The sequence below is a fragment of the Megalobrama amblycephala genome, linkage group LG3 (genome assembly GCF_018812025.1).
Source record: "Megalobrama amblycephala isolate DHTTF-2021 linkage group LG3, ASM1881202v1, whole genome shotgun sequence".
NCBI lineage: Eukaryota > Metazoa > Chordata > Actinopteri > Cypriniformes > Xenocyprididae > Megalobrama > Megalobrama amblycephala.
In genome coordinates, this window is record NC_063046.1 from 44,134,832 (window position 1) to 44,154,566 (window position 19,735).

Sequence of the window (19,735 nt, forward strand, 5' to 3'; positions counted from 1 at the left end):
CCTGATGCATTTGTATTACATTCCAAATAGCTTCGTTATCATCCCCACAGTGGAAAATGAAACCATACCTGTTTCGACTGGGCCGGATCAGCACAGAATGGAATTTAAAATGACTTTTCTTTTTTAATATATTTTAAAATGTAATTTATTCATGGAATCAATGTAGAAATCAGTTGTGCTGCTTAATATTTTTTCAGAAATCGCGATGCATTTTTTACATCACAGCGTTTATTTGAGATGGAAATCTTTTGTAACATTATAAATGTCTTTACTGTGACTTTTAATCAATTTAATGCATTAAAAGTATTAAAGGGATAGTTCACCTAAAAATGAAATTTTGATGTTTATCTGCTTACCCCCAGCGCATCCAAGATGTAGGTGACTTTGTTTCTTCAGTAGAACACAAATGATGATTTTTAACTCCAACCGTTGCAGTCTGTCAGTCATATAATGCTAGTGGATGGGAACTTCTACTATAAGAGTAAATAAAACTTGCATAGACAAGTCCAAATTAAACCCTGCGGCTCGTGATGACACATTGATGTCCTAAGACACGAAACGATCGGTTTGTGCGAGAAACCGAACAGTATTTATATCAATTTTTAACTCTAATACACCACTATGTCCAACTGCATTCAGCAATCACTTAGTGAGGTCTGATCGCGCTCTGACAGCGGCAGTGATGTCTTGCGCATATACTTCAATGAGTGCGAGACATCACTGCCGCTGTCAGAGCGCGATCAGACCTCACTAAGTGATTGCTGAATGCAGTTGGATTCATCAATGTGTCGTCACGAGCCGCAGGGTTTAATTTGGACTTGTCTTTGCAAGTTTTATTTACTCTTATAGTAGAAGTTCCCATCCCCTCGCATTATTTGACTGACAGACGGCAACGGTTGGAGTTAAAAATCATCATTTGTGTTCTACTGAAGAAACAAAGTCACCTACATCTTGGATGCACTGGGGGTAAGCAGATAAACATCAAATTTTCATTTTTGGGTGAACTATCCCTTTAACTTCTTATTGACCCCATGTTGGGACCATGCTAACCAGCCAAACTGACCTCGATACACACACAGCCTTCTGTCTGACATTTATCAATAAATGGAGAAAATGTTTGTAATGGATTAAATCATATTCATAAATCAAACCCAGGTGGAATGTTTAACAAAAGTAAAGTTATTTACACTCTTTGGTGTTATTTAATTATCACCTATGAGTAAAACTCCATAAAGTGTGGGAAAAGTTGTTGTTATATTTTTTTTTCATTATTGCAGCTTTGTATTTCAGTCTTTTTCTTTTCCTGTGCGGTGTGAGGAATACAGAATGAGATGTGTGAGTGAGGCAAGAAAAGAGCAATATTGCCAATATCTACCTCTCTCAGGTGGCTTTAGTTTATAGATATGCAGATATGCACATACAAGTGTCATTACTGAATCGAACATTTGTTTTCTATCCTTAAAAAACCCCCACAATCAATTAACAAATAATTTTGACATTAATCACAATTAAAAATGTAATCAATTGACAGCCCTTGTAATAACACAGAGGGGACCAAAGCTGAGTCAGTAGAAGAGGAATTGGAAATTGTTAGACATAAAATAGAACTGAACCTAAGTTAAGAAAAAAGCCAAATATTGTTATATATCTGACGCTCCAACACTTACATTGTGCCTAAAACTCTTTTGCTGACTACAAGCACATTTTGAGTCTCATCCAAAAGACATTGTATGCAGAAACACTCATCTTTATTGAAATGAGATCCTGCTCTCTCTCTCTCTCTCTCTCCCCACCCCCACCCCTTCTCTCTCTGGATGTGGCAGGTGCTGTAGACCTGCAGAGGATAAGAGTATCCAGCTGTTAATGTTTTTTGGCTAGTGTGTGTGCTTGCAACGAATTTGTGCAAGCCCCTGTAGCCCTATTTAAACACAGCACAAGAGAACCCTCTCAGGCTTCCTTCCCATCTCACACGCACACACACAAACACAGAGGCAGACACAATACAATGAGACACAGGGGCTTTTGCATACCTGCTTTGTTTGCAGATTTAAAAGTTTATAAAGTATAACAATAATATTAGACACTTTTTCCTTCCCTTTTATTCCCATGGCGTGGTGTCTCCACACATAGGCATGCATACCTGCGCATTCACTAACATACATCAAACGGAATGCAGCGTTCCTCCACAGGCACGCACACCACTTCTTACCTTCCTCCATCTTCTGTCTTCCCTCTAAGGAGAACGTCAGGATTGGCTAGAGGTTCTCCAGACTGCAGTGAGCTCCCAGTCCTCTATTTCCCATCAGCCTCGCAAAAATAACACAAACAAGAGTGGCTATGTCGAGCTGCGTGGCCTCAAAGGAAGAGTCTACCTCAGCCTCATGGGAACCAGCTTCAGAATCTGTAAAACAGACCAGGTAGATCTATATATCTTATTATTTTTTTAAATTTTTTTGGGCTTTGTTAAATCTTGATCTGGATTCATACTGCTGCCACCCGCATGGGTTCAAAATGAGTGCCACAGTTTAACAACCATGTGCAAGGTCTCCAAACCTGTGGGTCACTTAGCGTTAACCAAGCTAATTATTGATTTTAGGCTATCTGTCTACCTACAGGTATCTATCCTATCTGTCTATCTGTGTGTTTGTCTGTTGGTTGGTCTACCTTTAAACTCCATTGTGCTAAGCCATTTCTTCAACCAGTCTGTATAGCCCCTTTCACACAGCACGTTGATCCCAGAAAATTGCCCTAAAATTGCCAGAGCGCCTTCTGTGTGAACACAAAACGCGTCAAAGGATTGATTCTGGATTGATCCCGGGATGGGGACCTAGTAACATTGCCAGGATCAGTCCCGGACCACGCCCTGTGTGAACAACGGCGGTAATCAATGCCATAAGGTGTGTGTCGTAGTGATGACGCTGAAGCTGAGATCATTCACCAGTTTATGGAACGTGATGTGCTAGTTTATGATCGAATCAGAAGAAAAAGTGTGGTTTCTCGAGAGAGAAATCATAAGCAAACTTAAGACCCTGTGAGACATTACAAACTTGAGACATTACACGTCACATATCTTTACAGGATCTTTAAAGGATACGTGTGAATGCACGCACAGATTCCAGAAAATCACTGGCAGTGTGAATGAACCAAAATCAAACGATTCCGGGACAAATCCCAGAACACATTATCAGGGTATTTTCTGGAATCTCTGTGTGAAAGGGGCTTATGTCATCCATCCATCCATCCATCCATCCATCCATCCATCCATCCATCCATCCATCCATCCATCCATCCATCCATCCATCCATCCATCCATCCATCCATCCATCCATCCATCCATCCATCCATCCATCCATCCATCCATCCATCCATCCATCCATCCATCCATCCATCCATCCATCATTACTCTATTATTATTTATTCCTCTGTTGAATACTACTTTTTTCTTATTCCCTAATTGTCTTTTTTCTGATTGCCCCATTCATTGTAGTGAAAGAACTGAAACTTTCACACGTTTAGAGGTGTAGGACGTGTGTTTTGTGCTCCTTCCTATGTGAATGAGCCCATATGCTGAGAGTGTAGTTATTACAATGCACACACAAGCCATAACACCTCGCATGCATATGTATGCGATCTATACCCGATTGGTCTCAATTTTAAATGAGATTAAGTTGAGAAGGTTATTCTGAGTGAATAGGCGGCACACACACTTTATCATCTCTGTTTGTCTTTCATTATTTTCCTTATTAGCACGAGCAAACATCTTTGTCTTCATTCTGCAAGGAAATTGTTTTTCGTCAGCTGATTTAGCATGCGGGAGGGAGAAGGAGAAAGAGAGCAGTGAAAATGGAAATTGATTGTATTGTTTTTGCATTAAATTCCCTCTGTGGCAATCACTCCGACAAGTGGTGAGAGAAATGGGAGGGAGTGGAGGAAAAAATGGCATAGGGCAAAAGGAAAGGAGTGAGGGAAAGAGGGAATGGAGGAGGAACTGGGCAGAGAGACAAGAACGGAGGGAAAACAGAGGGAGGTGAAGACAGCAGTGACTGTTGAGGGATGAAGAAAACACAAAGGAGCATCAAGATGGAGAGAAGGAGACTGAGAGGGAGAGGAAAAGGGTGCGGTGGTGGGTAGCTCGGTTCATGTTCAGTGAAGTGGAGTATTTAATTTAACAAGATGAACGAGCTGCCCAGGACGCTGGTTTTCCCCCCCTTCCCATCTTGGAGAGGATGAAGTGTGTTGCCCTTCTCTCATCTGAGGTCAGGCCGTGATGTTTCCCCAAGGTAATGAAAGTCAACCTAACAGGCAAGCCCAAATCACGTGATGCCACTACAGTTTAGCGCTACATCGATTTTTGATTTCTTTACTTAAACTATTTGCTCCAAAACAAAGAACACAAAAAGACCAAATACATTGGTGTTGGAATGGCACTTTGCGGGGTCTTTGATGGCTAAAGTATAAAAGGACAATTAGAAAATCAGCCTTAAGGGGTCTGAGCTCCCAATGAGACTGTAGGACATGTTGGTCTAAAAATATGTTTTGTTGAACAGTATGTTAGGTTAGGGGGTTCATTTTTCTGTTTTGCTTGTTTTTAGAAGGTTTGCATTGTATGTTTATTAGAGATGCATCCATTTTGTTGTTTTGTTGGTTTCAGGGAGGAATGAGGCGAGGACTCAGATGCAGGGAACAAGGGACTTTTTGTTATTAATAAAATAAAACAAAATAAAAACTACCCCATAGAACAATGGGCAAAGCAAGACAAGACACGATAGATACACTCAATACAAACTGGCACAGGACTGAAAACATAAGGAGAATAAATAGGAGAGGAATTAAGGAGGTTAATGAGGTACAGCAGGTGGGGCAAATAAACCTTTAATCAAATAACAAAAGACAAATAGACAATAGACAGGAGAGCACATGGCAAATAGAAACAAACATGTGCTCACACCAAACATGACAAAAACAATACAAAACATGACACGTGCACGCAGCCAATGAGAGCTTTCATTGAATGCGTGTCCACACAAAACATGACGACATGAAAGCACGTGGCCAATGGAAAACTCAAGCTATGTGCTACACAGAACAAGACAACACAAGAACTTCTGGCCAATGAAAACATCAACCAGGCACTATACAAAACACGCAAGATGACGAGTGAATGAACACTCAACCTGTGCGCTCACAACAAGAGACAAAACATGGAGCGTGAATACCGACACTGGATCCGAACACCACGCTCTGCACAAACGTATCATGTATCATGTGAATGAAAGCGCACGGCCCAAGCGAACTCGAAACTGTACGCACACAATGACAAGACAGTGGGAGTGTCTGGGCTCTGTCACCAAACTAAGAATAAACCAGACCAATGTGACAGAACCCTGACACATTTGCATTTAAAGGGTTAGTTCACCCAAAAATGAAATTTCTGTCATACTCACCCTCATGTCGCTCCACACCCGTAAGACCTTCGTTCATCTTCGTAACACAAATTAAGATATTTTTGGTGAAATCCGAGGGTATCTAATCCACACAGGCAGTAACGACATTGTATCTTTTAAGGTCCAGAAAGGTATTAAAGACATCGATAAAATAGTCAACGTGACTACAGTGGTTCAACCTTAAAATTATGAAGCGACGAGAATACATTTTGTGTGCAAAAACGAGACAAAAATAATGACTGAAGGTCTGTCCCCTGTTGCAGACCTTCAGTGTTTATATCTGAACATATTGGCCGGCTCCTGCGTCAGCATCATACGTATGCGTCGTGCTGCTCACATGACCAGATCCGGCCAATACTGAGCTGCCGTTTGGACGTAAACACTGAAGTTCTGCAACGAAAATAGCGTAGCAATATGGCAGGGGACAGACAAATTTGTTGAATAAAGTCGTTGTTTTTTGTTTTGTTTTTGTGCACACCACTGTAACCACTGTAGTCTTGTTGACTATTTTATCAATGTCTTTAATAACTTTCTGGACTTCAAAAGGTGCAGTGTTGTTATTGCCTATGTATGGAACAGATACTTTTGAATTTCATCAAAAATATCTTAATTTGTGTTTGTGTTGACGAAGGTCTTACGGGTTTGGGACACCATTAGGGTGAGTACTTAATGACAGAAATTTCATTTTTAGGCGAAATAACCCTTTAATTTTGTAATTTTACGGGAATGGAGAATATGTGGATCAAAGTTAAAACTGATTTCACACGTATCTGCAATCAAATAATTTGTGCTCTAAGCACTGAGATGTCTTTACTAGCTGAGCAAATAATATTAAAAAAAATAATAAATAAATAAAAGAATAAGAAGCTGTTCACACAGGCAGTGTTCCGTCTGAACTTTTTTTTTTTATTATTGTTTTGTCTATAGAGACCTACATCAGATGGACTTCTTTGGTCATTACATTGAGTTTTGCTATTTGAGTGCTCGCTATTCAGCTCTCGACACCAATGCTGCAATTTTAATACACCATATCAGGTTAAAAGTAGTTCAACTTTGAGAATAACATCTCAAGACCCCTGTTCTTTGTTCCGTTTTGTTATGCTGCTTTTAAACCAGGGCCATACAACATTTAGAATGTGCGTACTGGAACAAACAAAAATTGGAGCACATATGCACATAATGGATTAACCAACAAACTGTCAATCATTTTTTCATTTTTGAATCTAAGGTGGTAAATCTAAGTTTTCTGGCCCAATGTAACCCTTGTAACACCACATGCAATTCACATTCAATATTTGTGAAAAGTTTTAATACCTTCTTTTGGCCAAATTCTTAGACCTCATCACATGTATCCTTGACAGAAAAGGCAATCCTATTGCAGTGAGATTAGTGGAAAAAAAATCTACTCAACATAGACAAAGTTGAAATGTTGTCTATACTCATACGAAAGACCTTGCAGTGTGTTATAAGTAATTTGTCTGTTCAATAGGGACTGCATTTGTGATGTCATTCTCTGGTCATGACCTCTGCGGTTATAAGCTCTTTTGTTTATTAGTGTTTATCTCTCTCTAACTTTATTCAAACCTGTTCACACCAGACTCTCTCTCTTTATGGCCACCAAGGATGATAACTATAATATTTTATCAGTTGTTCTAATTCTAATTTCCACAGCACAACTATAATGATGACACAGAGTTGTAATCACTTTCAGAGTCTTTTTTTTTCTTTATCTTAACATTTTTAACTTTAAATAGCTTGAAACACTAATATAGTTATCATTTTTGGTGTGAACGGGCCTTTACTTTGAAAAAATCATCTTGTTGAACCCCCTCAGATTCTTTAGCCAAGCTGATCTTAAATGCAACTTCCAAAAAAAAAATTATTTCTTTTATAATCAGTTTGCACGATTATTGTGGGTAAAAGAGTGTGTGTCTTAAATCACATATTCACGACTACATTTGGTAAGTTCAATCGAGTTCAACTTTTACAGGTCATTTGCTTTATATTGAAAACTCTGTCATCATCTACTGGCTCTCATGACACATAAAACACAAAATAAGTCATTATCAAAATGCCAAATGCTGGTCTCTTCCACACAGCTGTCCAGTCGCTATTTGCTATTTGGCTTGGTTCACTTAGAGGGGTCCCCTGCAAAGACCCAAAGAAAACTAGAATAACATGTCTTATGGCCCGTTCACACCAAGAACAGTAACTATAAGGACAACTATAACTGTTTTAGCATCCACGCCAACAAACAATAACAATAAAGCTCTGTTTTTTTCTAAGTGCACGCTGCAGGTTTGCCATCTGCAGCTTTAAATACTCAAGTCCTTGGATTGATTCTGATTGGCTGTCAATGTTTCTACCAATCTTCAGCTGGAAAAAATTGTTCTGAAATTGATTTCAGTGATATTGTTTCTCTGTGCCATTATTATTGTAGTCATGGTGTGGATTTTATTTTATAATTAGAATGATTTTTAGAACTATATCTTTATCATTATAGTTATTGTCCTTGGTGTGAATGGACCTTTAATCATGCAAAATTAAATAAGTTGCTTTAAAAAAGTTTTGAAGTGGCTTAAATAATAACTTGATTGAAATAATAATAATAATAATAATAATAAATTGCTACCTACACTTCATACTTGTATGAATAATGTCTTGAGAGGGTCGATAGAGTAGCCTTTGACTGTTGTCATCTCGTTTTTTTCTTGTTCCCTTGAGGTTTTCATATTGCCATTGTCCTTGAAGTAATTGATAAAGTCTGTAAAGAAAGTTTGTTGCGTTTCTTGCTTGTAAACTTTGTCATTCGTTCAGACATCAATGGATCAGCAGGTATTCACCCTCCAGTGAGCTCCGTGTCTGTTCTGTGCTCTCTTTGACCCTTCTCACACAAGTTTCCTTGCATTTTATAGTTAGCATTTTTTTTTTCCCTTATTCACTTGATTAACTCCAGCTACAATGTTCTAAACAGACACACAGAATGTCTGACTGTGAATATGTTGGATTGTTCATGTGGCAGTGACTGATCTGCTTCATTTACACTACTATGTTCATTTTTTTAATTTTTGTTACTGATGGTATATGTGGATATGAAAAGTTGAGTGTTTTATAAAGATTTTATTTTGATGTTTATTATGCTGGTTCTTCACAGGATTTTAATGCAGGGCTGGCCATCACTGCGGTGGACCTGACGGCTGCGTGTGTGAAACAGATTGAGAGGAAAGGATTTGAGATCACTACACCTTTCAAATCCTTCTGGTAAACTTCTAAATTATTATATACTGTATTAGCATAAGCCCAGAAAGTAAGAAAATCTCTTATCAAAATAAAATATTAGCATAAATTGACCAGTAGGTGTTGCTTTAAACAGATTTCAGATGACCTTCAAACAGAGTTAAGCCTCTACCTGGGCTTCCTTAATATCACTTTATGCTTAAAAAAACATCAAAGTTTCACTCAAGGTTAGACTTGGAGGATTAAGTGTTCTTAGTGTAAATATAAATTTATTATATGCCTTCAGAATGTGAGTTCAAAGATGCGCTAAATTTCAAATACAGTGTCTGATTTCATAATCATTTTCAAATTTCATATGCTTTCATAATTTGCATAATGGTTGTTTGGAAAATTACCTCCAAGAGAAATTACACAAACAAATTGTGTGGTATCATACAGTATATAGGCTTTTGTTTCAATGTTGTGAATGTCAATGTTCTGTATTTTTTCTTTTTTATATTGAACCATTAGCATAGCAATGTCAGGTGATGTTGGAATCAACTACGAGCAATAGTTGTGTCTCTTGAGCACATTTTGAAGAGGAGCGCTATTTTTGAATGAGCATTAACAGAGTTGCCTATGTAGACATTAAACATCAAGGCAACTCACTATTGTTTGAAGCATAGTCATATTGTACCAGCAGTTTAAGTGTGGGATTGACCTATCCTGCCATTTAAAAACTTTTGTTGATCTGCTCTTCACAACTGGATTGTGTTGAAGTGCAGTATAGGTGGATCAAATGAGATTTCAGAGAAACCTAGAGTTGTTGAAGCACATAAATCTGGGAAGAATTCTGAAAGGATGTTTTGAGTCCCTATAGTCTAGAGTCAGGCAGTTTGCTCCTGGACGAAACTCTGCACCATTTCTGCATTACCTTAGAGTGGGTATCCGATAATCCAAGAGTTCAAGAACATGCTAGAGATTCCTCAAACAACATAGAATGAATATAAAATGTGTTGATTGTACAAAACAAAATGCTGCATTCACCCCAAAAGTCTCATTCTAAAATTAAGCTATATTGGAGGGTGTATAATATTATAAAGTTGCTTTTCTGCTTTCAATGTGAATTCTAATACAGCAGATGATCTAAATATTGAGAAATAAAAAAATAAAACATTCAACATGGCCATCTTCTAAAAGAGTTAGGGCTGATATTCATAAATACTTTTTTGCCTTCAAATCAAAACTTAGAATGTTATGATTCACCTCATAGCTGGATGGTTTGTTTCATGGCTTATAATGCTTTATCAAATACTTTTTTAAAATCCCTATGGGAGAAATGAATGGAAAAAATATTTCTGGAACCAATGCCGCTGGACAAGGGGGCTGGCAAACCACACTGATCCAATGGTCCACTCAATTCTTGATGGAAAAATCAAGTCCCACGCTATTTATTTTTTTTCTTGTTCAAGAAGCCGCTTCACTCTCATATGTCACAATAGGTAAGAAATGATCACAATTTCCGTTTCATGACGACTTTAATTTATTGTTTGGATATTTATTTCCTTTTTAAATCACCGTCATTTTCAAGCAAGAAATGTCTGTAACTTATTATTAATATCCCAAAGCAAAGATATGTTTGCAACCTTAAAAAAAAAATAACTATGAAAACAACATTTGTCATTCCTGCAGAAATCCATAATCCTGGAATTAGAGATATATCGGCCAATAATCGGTATCGGCCGATAAAAGCAAATTTTCACACTGTCGGCTATTGGCCGATAATTTAAAACAGCCGATATATCCTGTCAATATTCATTTAATCTTCAGAATTTAGTTAATGTGTTAATATTAATTTGAGTAATGTGTTTGTTTATAACTGATACGAGTTAATCTAAAACAAGTTGATGAAATGAAGAGAATAAAGTTTTTATTTGCATTTCTTTCAAAATATAGTAATTAAAAATATAATGATTAATTATGAATTATAATGAAATTATCATTCATTTAAAAGAAGGTATAAAAGGCAGAATCCCCAAACTATCAGTATCGTTATCGGTATCGGCAGATATCACTCTAAACATTCCGCTATTGGTTAAGAAATTTAGTATCGGTGCATCTCTACCTAGAATGTATTCATAGTGTTTAGAAAGTATTCATAAACTTTTCTCACAACTGGATCAGGAACTGTACCTGAATTGTTTTAGCTGAACTCACAGTGTGCAAACTGAAACCTTTTAATTACTATTATAGTTCTCTTACATATCTCCTCCCAATATCTAGTTCAAGAGGTGAAACTTTTGCTTTGATTCATTAAAGCGTTAATATGGATTAAACAGTTGAAGTTTGCAAAAAGATTAGTGTCAAACCGTTGAAACTTTTTTGCCTGTGTATAATGAAATTGAGTGCTTGCATGTGGACAGTGTGAGATTTATTAAAGGCAGAGAAAACTCCGTCGATTTCTCCTTTTTGAGCCTTTTTAGTATCTCTTTTTTTTTTTTTTTTTTCTGAGTTTGTTGCCTGCTGTTATTTTCAAGCAGCCATTCTCTCATTATGACTGTCCTGCCGCTCTGATACTATCCATCTGAAGCACGCTCATTATTGATCTGTTTTTTCTTCCTTTCTTGTTCTTTTTTTTTTCTTTATAAACATCAGCTCTGTTATAACAGCTGTACAGTACAGGCATCGCTCACCTGTAACCCCACGCAAGCTGATGTTTCCAACAATGCAGCCATTTGCGGAGGCCTAATCGATTAGATGTTTTCGTGTTTGTTTTTTAATGATCCTTTTATGGCTGATGCAGTTCCCTGGCTAAAAAAAAAGACACAACAATAACAACAACAAACAATGAAAAGCTATCGCTCTCTTTCTTTGGCTGGTGCGCACTGTTAAAGATTTTTCCTCTTTATGTTCTATCTTTGTTTTTGTGGACAGGACAGGATATTGATCTGTTTGTAGTTGCGTTCTAAACGTTGAGCGATGTGAGGCTGGCCGACTATTTAGTATTAGTTGTTGGCAAAATAATTGGAATTTTTCTCAGAAATGACATATCAAGGTCTCTGTGCTCATTTAAAATAATGGGCGCAGAGGGGGTCATAATGGAAATGGAAAGCAGATTCAGAGCTATTACTGGTTTTTACAATTAGGCTGCACTGTCTCATCACTGCCAATCATAATGCCGTAACGAACATTTAAAAAAGAGGTGTTTGCCATTGTTATTTGCCTGCTACTTGACCTGAGCCCACTGGGACTCAAATTGTTGGGTTTTAGGTCAGGATGAAATTTTAACAAGTATAACTTTGGATTTGTGACCAGTTTTAGGTTTCTTTGTTTTTTTTAATAATCAAACTATTATAAATATTTTGTTTATTTGTTTCCCTCAAGTTTTACTTGTATAAGGCTGACACCATTATACTTATGAGTATAACAGCTCACCGTCCCTCCAGTGATTACTTTGCTGGTGTCTTCCATATTCAAAGAACTACCGGTATGTAAAATGTTTGGAGTGATGTCCATCAGTGCAGAATTGTGACATAATCTAGATTTAGATTTCTGACATGAATTCTGAATTCTGATAAGACTCTTCAGACTGAGGTCGCATTGCAGAACATCAGACCTGTATCTGATTTAGGATCACATATGAAAGTGGCCCAAATCAGAATGGAAAAGATCAGATTCCATATGTTTTGTGCTGTTATAAAAAATCAGATCTGAGTCACATATGAGCAAAAAAAAACTGATTAGGGCCACTTTTGCCTGCAGTGTGAACGTAGCCATATACTGTATTCACTTGACACAAAACCCCTTTCTTTTGTTTTCCCTGATTGCCTTTAAAAAAAATCATGTACTTTAATAATGAATGTGTAATCAGTTTGATAAAGTGTTTGTAAGAGTTCTAAATCATTTGTGTCAGTTTCACAGTGGAGTCGGAGCGTGAGCGAGAGGAATGGACAGAGGCAGTTCAGGAGTCCATCGTAGAAACATTGTGCAATTACGAAGTGCTGGAGAAGGTTTGGTTCAACAAGTCCAACAGGAAGTGTGCCGATTGTCAGGCCCCTGAGCCGGAATGGGCCTCCATCAACCTGTGTGTGGTCGTCTGCAAGAATTGTGCTGGTGAGAAGCAATTGTGAACACAAAGAAAAGATCAAGAACAAACACAAGACTGGAACATGTAACACACAATATCTTAACCAAACACATTGTCCTAAAGCATCAAGCAGTAAAAGTTCATTTGGGTTCTATTTTTACAGTATTGCACTGTGTAGTCCCGCCCACTGTGAAATAGTCCTGCCCATTGTGAAATCTCATTAGTCTAAAATTTCACTCCATATACACTACTATTCAAAAGTTTGGGGTCAGTGCAATTTTTTTTTTCAAAGAAATGAATAGTTTTATTCAGCAAAGACTTAATTGGTCAAAAGTGACAGTAAATACTTTAATATTGTTACCAAAAATATTCACATTTTCAAAAATTTTAAAAGTTGTTTTAAAATACTGTTCTTTTGAAATTTCTTTCAGTGCAAAATCAGCATATTAGAATGATTTCTGAAGGATTATGTTACAATGAAGACTGGAGTAATGATGCTGAAAATTCAGCTTTGTCATCATAGGAATAAATTACATTTTATAATATATTAAAATAGAAAAGAGTTATTTTATTTTATTTATTTTAAATTGTAATAATATTTCACAATATTACTGTTTTACTGTTGTTTATAGCATAAGAGATTTCTTTTCAAAAACATCAAAAATATTAAAAATCTTACTGACCCCAGAATTTTGAACAGTAGTTTAACTGGACATTAAATATTAAATATCTTCTCACTGGTTGTGACCAGACAACTTGCTTGTCAATGAAAACATGTCGCAACACGTGTGATTTACAAAAACAGTATAAATATATATATATATATATATATATATATATATATATATATATATATAGCTGCCTCTTGCCTTAGCCACTGAATATATTTTATCTCGATCTCTCTGTTCCTCTGCTCTTTTTCCTGATATAATTGCCTTTACTTAGACTTTTCTGACCACCCTCCCACACCATAAATTAACACATTATTTCAGATATGCAGCCATTTAATGTTGCATTAGGTCACGATATAGGAGGAAACACTGGCTGAACATGTGCAAATGGCTGCTAAATAAGCCATCGAGTGGGGAGACACTTTCCTTAAATGTGCACCACAGCCTTCATGGAATCTATGGCACAGACACTTTAATTAGCTGCGCTTCTGCCACCGACAATTAGGCGAGCAAAAGTGTAATACTGGGAATATAACGAACGGCTAACGATTAAATGAGAGCAAATTGTCTTCGATAGATGGAGAGCGTGTGAAAGAGAGAGACAGGTGAACTGATTTCTCTTTCTCACTATCCATCTTCACATTTATAATACTTATCTAGCGTTCCTGCCTGTTTTTTTTTTCTCATTCACTTCTGTCTTTTTTTTTTTTTTTTTTTTTTTTACACCCCGTCTCTCATCCTCTAACACACTCTGATATCAATCAATATCTCTTGCTGTGTGACATATATTCAGGTTTGTCTGTTTCTTTACACGTGTAATTGCAATAAGCTCTTTCAAACGAAGTCCTGATTGGAGACATTCCTCAAGTGAGGCTGCGGTTACCATAGAAACTCTCGGTATGAACATTTTCCAATCGTCCTTTTTTTTTATTAGTTTCAAATAAAGTAACAAAGAGAAATTTCCCACCTTTCTGATGGTTTTTATTCTCTTTTGATGCTTTAAATAAGATTTTGTTGATGCAAAGATTCCATGTCTTGAAAGTTTTCTTAGATGGCGCTATAAAACCCTCAGCGAGTGCCCTTACTACACATATATACACAGACACTGACACGTACACAAAGCATCTTTAGTCCCGTCGGCCCTCAGGGGCTCTAATGATCTTTGATGGCAAACTGGTACTCTAAAATGCTGCTAATTATGCCAGAAAATCACACACTCCATATTCAAATATGTGTTTCTCCCTGCCATGTTTAATTCATCTGTTTCTTGCATAAACAACAGCTACAACAGTGCCTGGAGTTCAGCGAAATAAATGCGCAGACCAACAAACACAATTAATTACTTATGATTCATTAGCAATTAATGGCTTTTTCGCGCCTTTCATTTGCAATTATAGCTGTGGCAGGCTGGAGAAAAGAGTGCCTGGAAAGGATACGATGAAATTTATAATGAGTGTAACTCTGTATGTGTGTCGTGTGAGTTGTGGCTTTATGCCATTTAGTATGAAGTAAAGCAGTATTTAAGTTTAAGCAGCACACTTTAGGTTAACAGGAAGTTTTAGCATCTGTATATGTGAATTTTACATACTGTAATTGAAGGGGCTTTAATTAAAGGGGCTATGAAATGCACTTTCAGATCTTCATATTATGTTTCTGGAGGTTAGTTTATAAAGTTAGCAAAGTTTTTTACAACATAAAAGTTTGAATATTTGTAAAAATGATCATTTTCCTTCCTCATTTTCACTTATTTCAAGGCACGTGACCTCTTTCAGAAACGCGAGTAAACGGTTATTGCTATGATTGGCAAACTTCATCACACCATATCCACAGCATGTGTGGCATGTGTTTTGGTGCTTGAGATTGCCTGATCTGTATGTGTTTGAGCCCGAGTCAGATTTAAATGATACAATGCAACCACAACGATTATCTCTGAGGACAAAATACTTGGCATTGTCATAGCTTTCAATACAAGATATTTAGAAAAACCAGCAGCATGTTGAACATAGTTAAGAAAAGTATCTTTTGTGAAATGAGACAAACAAATGGAAACATTCTCATTCAATCACTCAGGCACGTCTTTAAAAATTCTATACATTTCTAGCAGTTTGATTGTTTCCAATATTCTTACTCTACAGCAGTATCGCTCTTGTGATTGATGAATTGACCCAAAAATGAAATTTATGTCATTAATTACTCACCCTCATGTTGTTCTAAACCCATAAGATGTTCGTTTATCTTCTGAACACAAAGTAAGATATTTTTGATGAAATCTGAGAGGTTTCTGAACCATACATAGGCAGCAACATCATTGTACCTTTCAAGGCCCAAGAAGGTAGTAATGCCATTGTTAAAATAGTCCATGTCCAATTGTCAGTCTCTAATGCTATTGACGTAGTAAACGCAGTGCAGCACTTCCGGGTTCTACATCAAAACGCTGGCTCAATATTGGGAGCCGGCCAAATATGAGTTGCCGTTTTGATGTAGAACCCGGAAGTGCTGCACTGCGTTTACTACGTCAATAGCATAGGAGACTGACAGGGAAAAGATGAAATTGTTGAATAAAGTCTTTATTTTTGTTTTGTTTTTGCGCACAAAAAAGTATGCTTGTCACTTCATAACATTAAGTCACATTGACTATATTAACAATGTCTTTACTACCTTTCTGGACCTCTAAAGGTGCAATGACGTTGCTGCCTATGTGTGGTTCGCGTGGGTCTTACGGGTTTGGAACGACATGAGGGTGAGTACTCAATGACAGAAATTTCATTTTTGGGTTATCTAACCCTTTAAAACCACACCTCGTCGATTTACATATGTATGTTAAGGGGCACATAGAGGAAAAATGTGGCATCACGAATGGGTCGATTTCGAATCCTGGCATTTCATGGAAAGTAAAAACAGGGGAGTTAGCTTTTATTGTAGAGTAACCCCTCATATGTGTAAATATCAAGGTTTGATTTTGATTTTCCATTTCATGACCCCTTTAACACTGCCTGTTTTAGATGTGAATAGTTCAGATCAGTGTCTGTTTCCAGGTCAGCATCGATCCCTGGGTCCTGGTATCTCGAAAGTCCGCAGTATGAAGCTAGACAGCAGCATATGGACCAACGAGCTCATTGAGGTAGAGATCTTTCATGGTAGTTGTTTCTTACTGTGAAATATATTTTCTTCACATTCTGTTCTTTTCTTTAGCTGTTTTTAGAGGTTGGGAATAAAAATTCCAACAGCTTCTGGGCAGCAAATATCCCCCCAGAGGATGAGCTTTGCAAACAGTCATCAACGGAGCAGCGTGCATCCTTTATTCGCAGGAAGTACAAAAAGAGGAAGTACAAGAAAGTTCTTGAAGGTCTAAACACTCAGGAGGAACTCAACAAGGTTTGTGTGAGAGAGTCTGTGCGCTAACGTTGGCCCTTTGACTTAGTGTTGTTTTTTTCTACCTCATTAAAAGACCCATTAGGCCTGGAGATGTCGGTGTGTGCGTGTGTGTGTACATCTGTTGTTGCTCTGGTTCACCTGGTAGCCCAGGTGTAAATTAGGGTTACCATGGTAACTGGCTCTCACCAATTTTCAGAACAGGTTGCCAGAGTTATGTTAACCATGTTAAGATTCTACTTTGAATCTTTTCACTTAGCACAAAATACGGCAACTATAATGCAAGTACTTAAAATTACAGTCGGAAAACAAACATTTTTGACAAAAGCACGTTAAAGAAATTGAAAAGATGATAATGAATGTGTTATGAGTTAACAGGATTTCCTGTGCATAATTCATCATTATGCTGTATTTGTGTGTGTGTGTTTATTGTTCCTACTGAGTTTGCCCGCATTACTCTTTCCTAAGCCAAAAGATGCTGTTTTTCCTCACCGTCAGCAGTAACACAGATCAAGCCTGCTTTTGTTTTCCCTGAGAGGGGGGCAAAAGAGGGGGAACGAGAAGGGGAGAGAGGATTGGAACTGTGGATTAGGCGTATGTGAGATGAGAGCAGCACTGGGGAGTTTTCAGGGGTTCTTCTGAAAAAGTTATATGATTGCGTGTGTGTCAGAGAGAGACAAAGAGAGTGAGAGGAAGATAAAGAAAATAGTGAAGGTACATACAGAGGTGAGATTAGATTATAAATGGATGGGTACATCTGGGACAGACACAAACAAAATGTTCCAGAAAAATCCTCCCTGTTCTCAAAGTTTTTGTTTAAGCCCTGATGTGATGTACATGTCTTTAAATTTTCATTTGAGTTCTTCTCTGATATTTTCATTCAGCCTGAAGTTTCAAGCAGTAGTCATCCTGGTAGGCAGTGGTTTTGAGTTCATGAGATATAGCAACAATTCAAAAGAAGTTCTTTGTGGGTCGGGTTTGACCTAGAAAACAGTAAAACCTGAATCACCTACACTGACTACGTTTACATGTGCACCAATAATGCGATTATTTCCAATAATCAGAGTAAGGATGTTTACATGACATAATCAAACCTCCCGTTTACATACAATTTTCATTATTCTTATTATTCGCTAAGAAGGTTATTTTTACCGCCATTATACAAATGATGAACTCGTATACAGTAAGCATGTTACTGGCCACTGTTTTAATCTACTTGCATCAAATGCAAAACACATTTGACATTTTCCAAGGTTATTCAGTGCCGTGATGAACATCACAATGCTGCAGTAACTGGGTTTGCCTATGCTGCATTTCTTTGTCTCTGGATGAAGATATGGAGAAGAGAATGCGCAGCGAGTTGTGTTGACAGAGTTTGGCGATTCGGAGTGGAGGGAAAACTTCAGAATAATGTCACAGAGTTCATTCATGTACATCCGAGCGATTAAGGTGTTTATATGCTTGTTTCTGGTGATTAAATTGGGCGTACGTATGCCACATAGTTTAATGAGAGTGTGGTTACTTACGATTATGAGCTTAATTGTATTAGTTTGATCAAAGTATTGCATTTACAGTACATGAGGTAAAGATTAATCGCAATATTTCCAAAATCCCGTTACAATTGCATTATGAGGGTGCATGTAAACCCACTCATTGGGACCAGCCAAAGTTAAATGCCTTAATAAGCATATTATTAATGTGTTAATGAATATGTTAAATGCAGAAAGGTTTGTGTGAGGGTCAGATTTAACAGATGGAAAATATAATTTGTTCAGTATGATAGAAGTCCCCACCATGATAGAAAACAAATGGATGTTTATGCAGCTGTGAGCTTTATACAGCAGCTGTATATACTACACCAATTAGATTCAGTGACTTCCAGTGGAAGTCTCTTTAGCAAATGTGACCTAGAGAACATGTAAGGGACTAAGAGACACCCTTGAGGTTTATGTCATTGGAAGAACATTTTAAGGTCACCCAGACAGAATAAAAGGGAACTGGTGATGTTTTTTTTTTTTTTTTTTTTGTAATTTGTAAAGTCACGTTAAACAATGTAAAATAAATGAAAGTTATAATAAGATGAAAAAAAAAAAACACATACAATTTTATTTATTCTATATTACAAATCAAGTAAATGAGTGGTGCTGATCATGTGACTATTTGGACATTTTTTCAGTTAATCTTTTCACTCACATTGTTATGCTAATGACATACATTACCGATGGCAAAGCTGAATTTTCGGCAACCATTTCTCCAGTTTTCAGTGTCACAAGATCCTTCATTCTAATATGCAAATTTGATGCTCAAGAAACATTTCTTAATATTATCAATGTTGAAAGCAGTTGCTGCTTAAATTCTTTGATCAATAGAAAGTTCACATCATTTATTTGAAATGGAATTTTTTGTAACAATATGAAAGATAATTTAATGCACCCTTACATAATAAAAGATCTTTCTGATCCCAAACTTTTAGATGGAACAGTAATTTATAATGAAAAATGTTACGTTATAAAATAATTTTCGCCAGTTTTCTAAGATGTTTGGATTCCACTGTACTTGGTAGCGGCAGGTATCGGCGTTGGAGTACATGTGTGTATGTGTGTGGTTTACTGTCTCAGTGTCCTTGTTCTCCAGCGGATCTAGCTTGTTTGAGGGGGATCGATAGCTTGGCTAGATCAGACTGTTTTAGATGAAAGCAGTGTTCGACTGAATTACTCCTGCCAACTCTCTCTCTCTCTCTCTCTTGCTCTCTCAGAGACACACACTATTGTATTTATTGACTCTTTCTCCCTCCATCTCTTTTTAATTGGACTGACTGCATTTGTTCTTTGGATGCCCCGTTTCCTGTCAATGTCAGTGTTATTCCATACCAGGATTCCAAGTAAAGCTGCACACAAGAAATGTTTGTTTCTCATAGCCGCAAAGGAGCGGTACTTTTGACAATG

General features: G+C 37.2%; 1 protein-coding gene across 3 annotated transcripts in view; it reads left to right on the forward strand.

Annotated features, from left to right (window-relative positions):
* Positions 1-19,735, forward strand: part of arap2 (ArfGAP with RhoGAP domain, ankyrin repeat and PH domain 2) — a 126,882-nt gene that overhangs the window by 54,884 nt on the left and 52,263 nt on the right. For all 3 annotated transcript variants that reach the window (XM_048185623.1, XM_048185621.1, XM_048185622.1), the window contains exons 9-13: positions 2,239-2,417; positions 8,599-8,705; positions 12,574-12,773; positions 16,454-16,539; positions 16,611-16,793. In XM_048185623.1, coding sequence (XP_048041580.1) covers positions 2,239-2,417; positions 8,599-8,705; positions 12,574-12,773; positions 16,454-16,539; positions 16,611-16,793 — 755 coding nt within the window. The remainder of the gene's footprint in view (positions 1-2,238; positions 2,418-8,598; positions 8,706-12,573; positions 12,774-16,453; positions 16,540-16,610; positions 16,794-19,735) is intronic.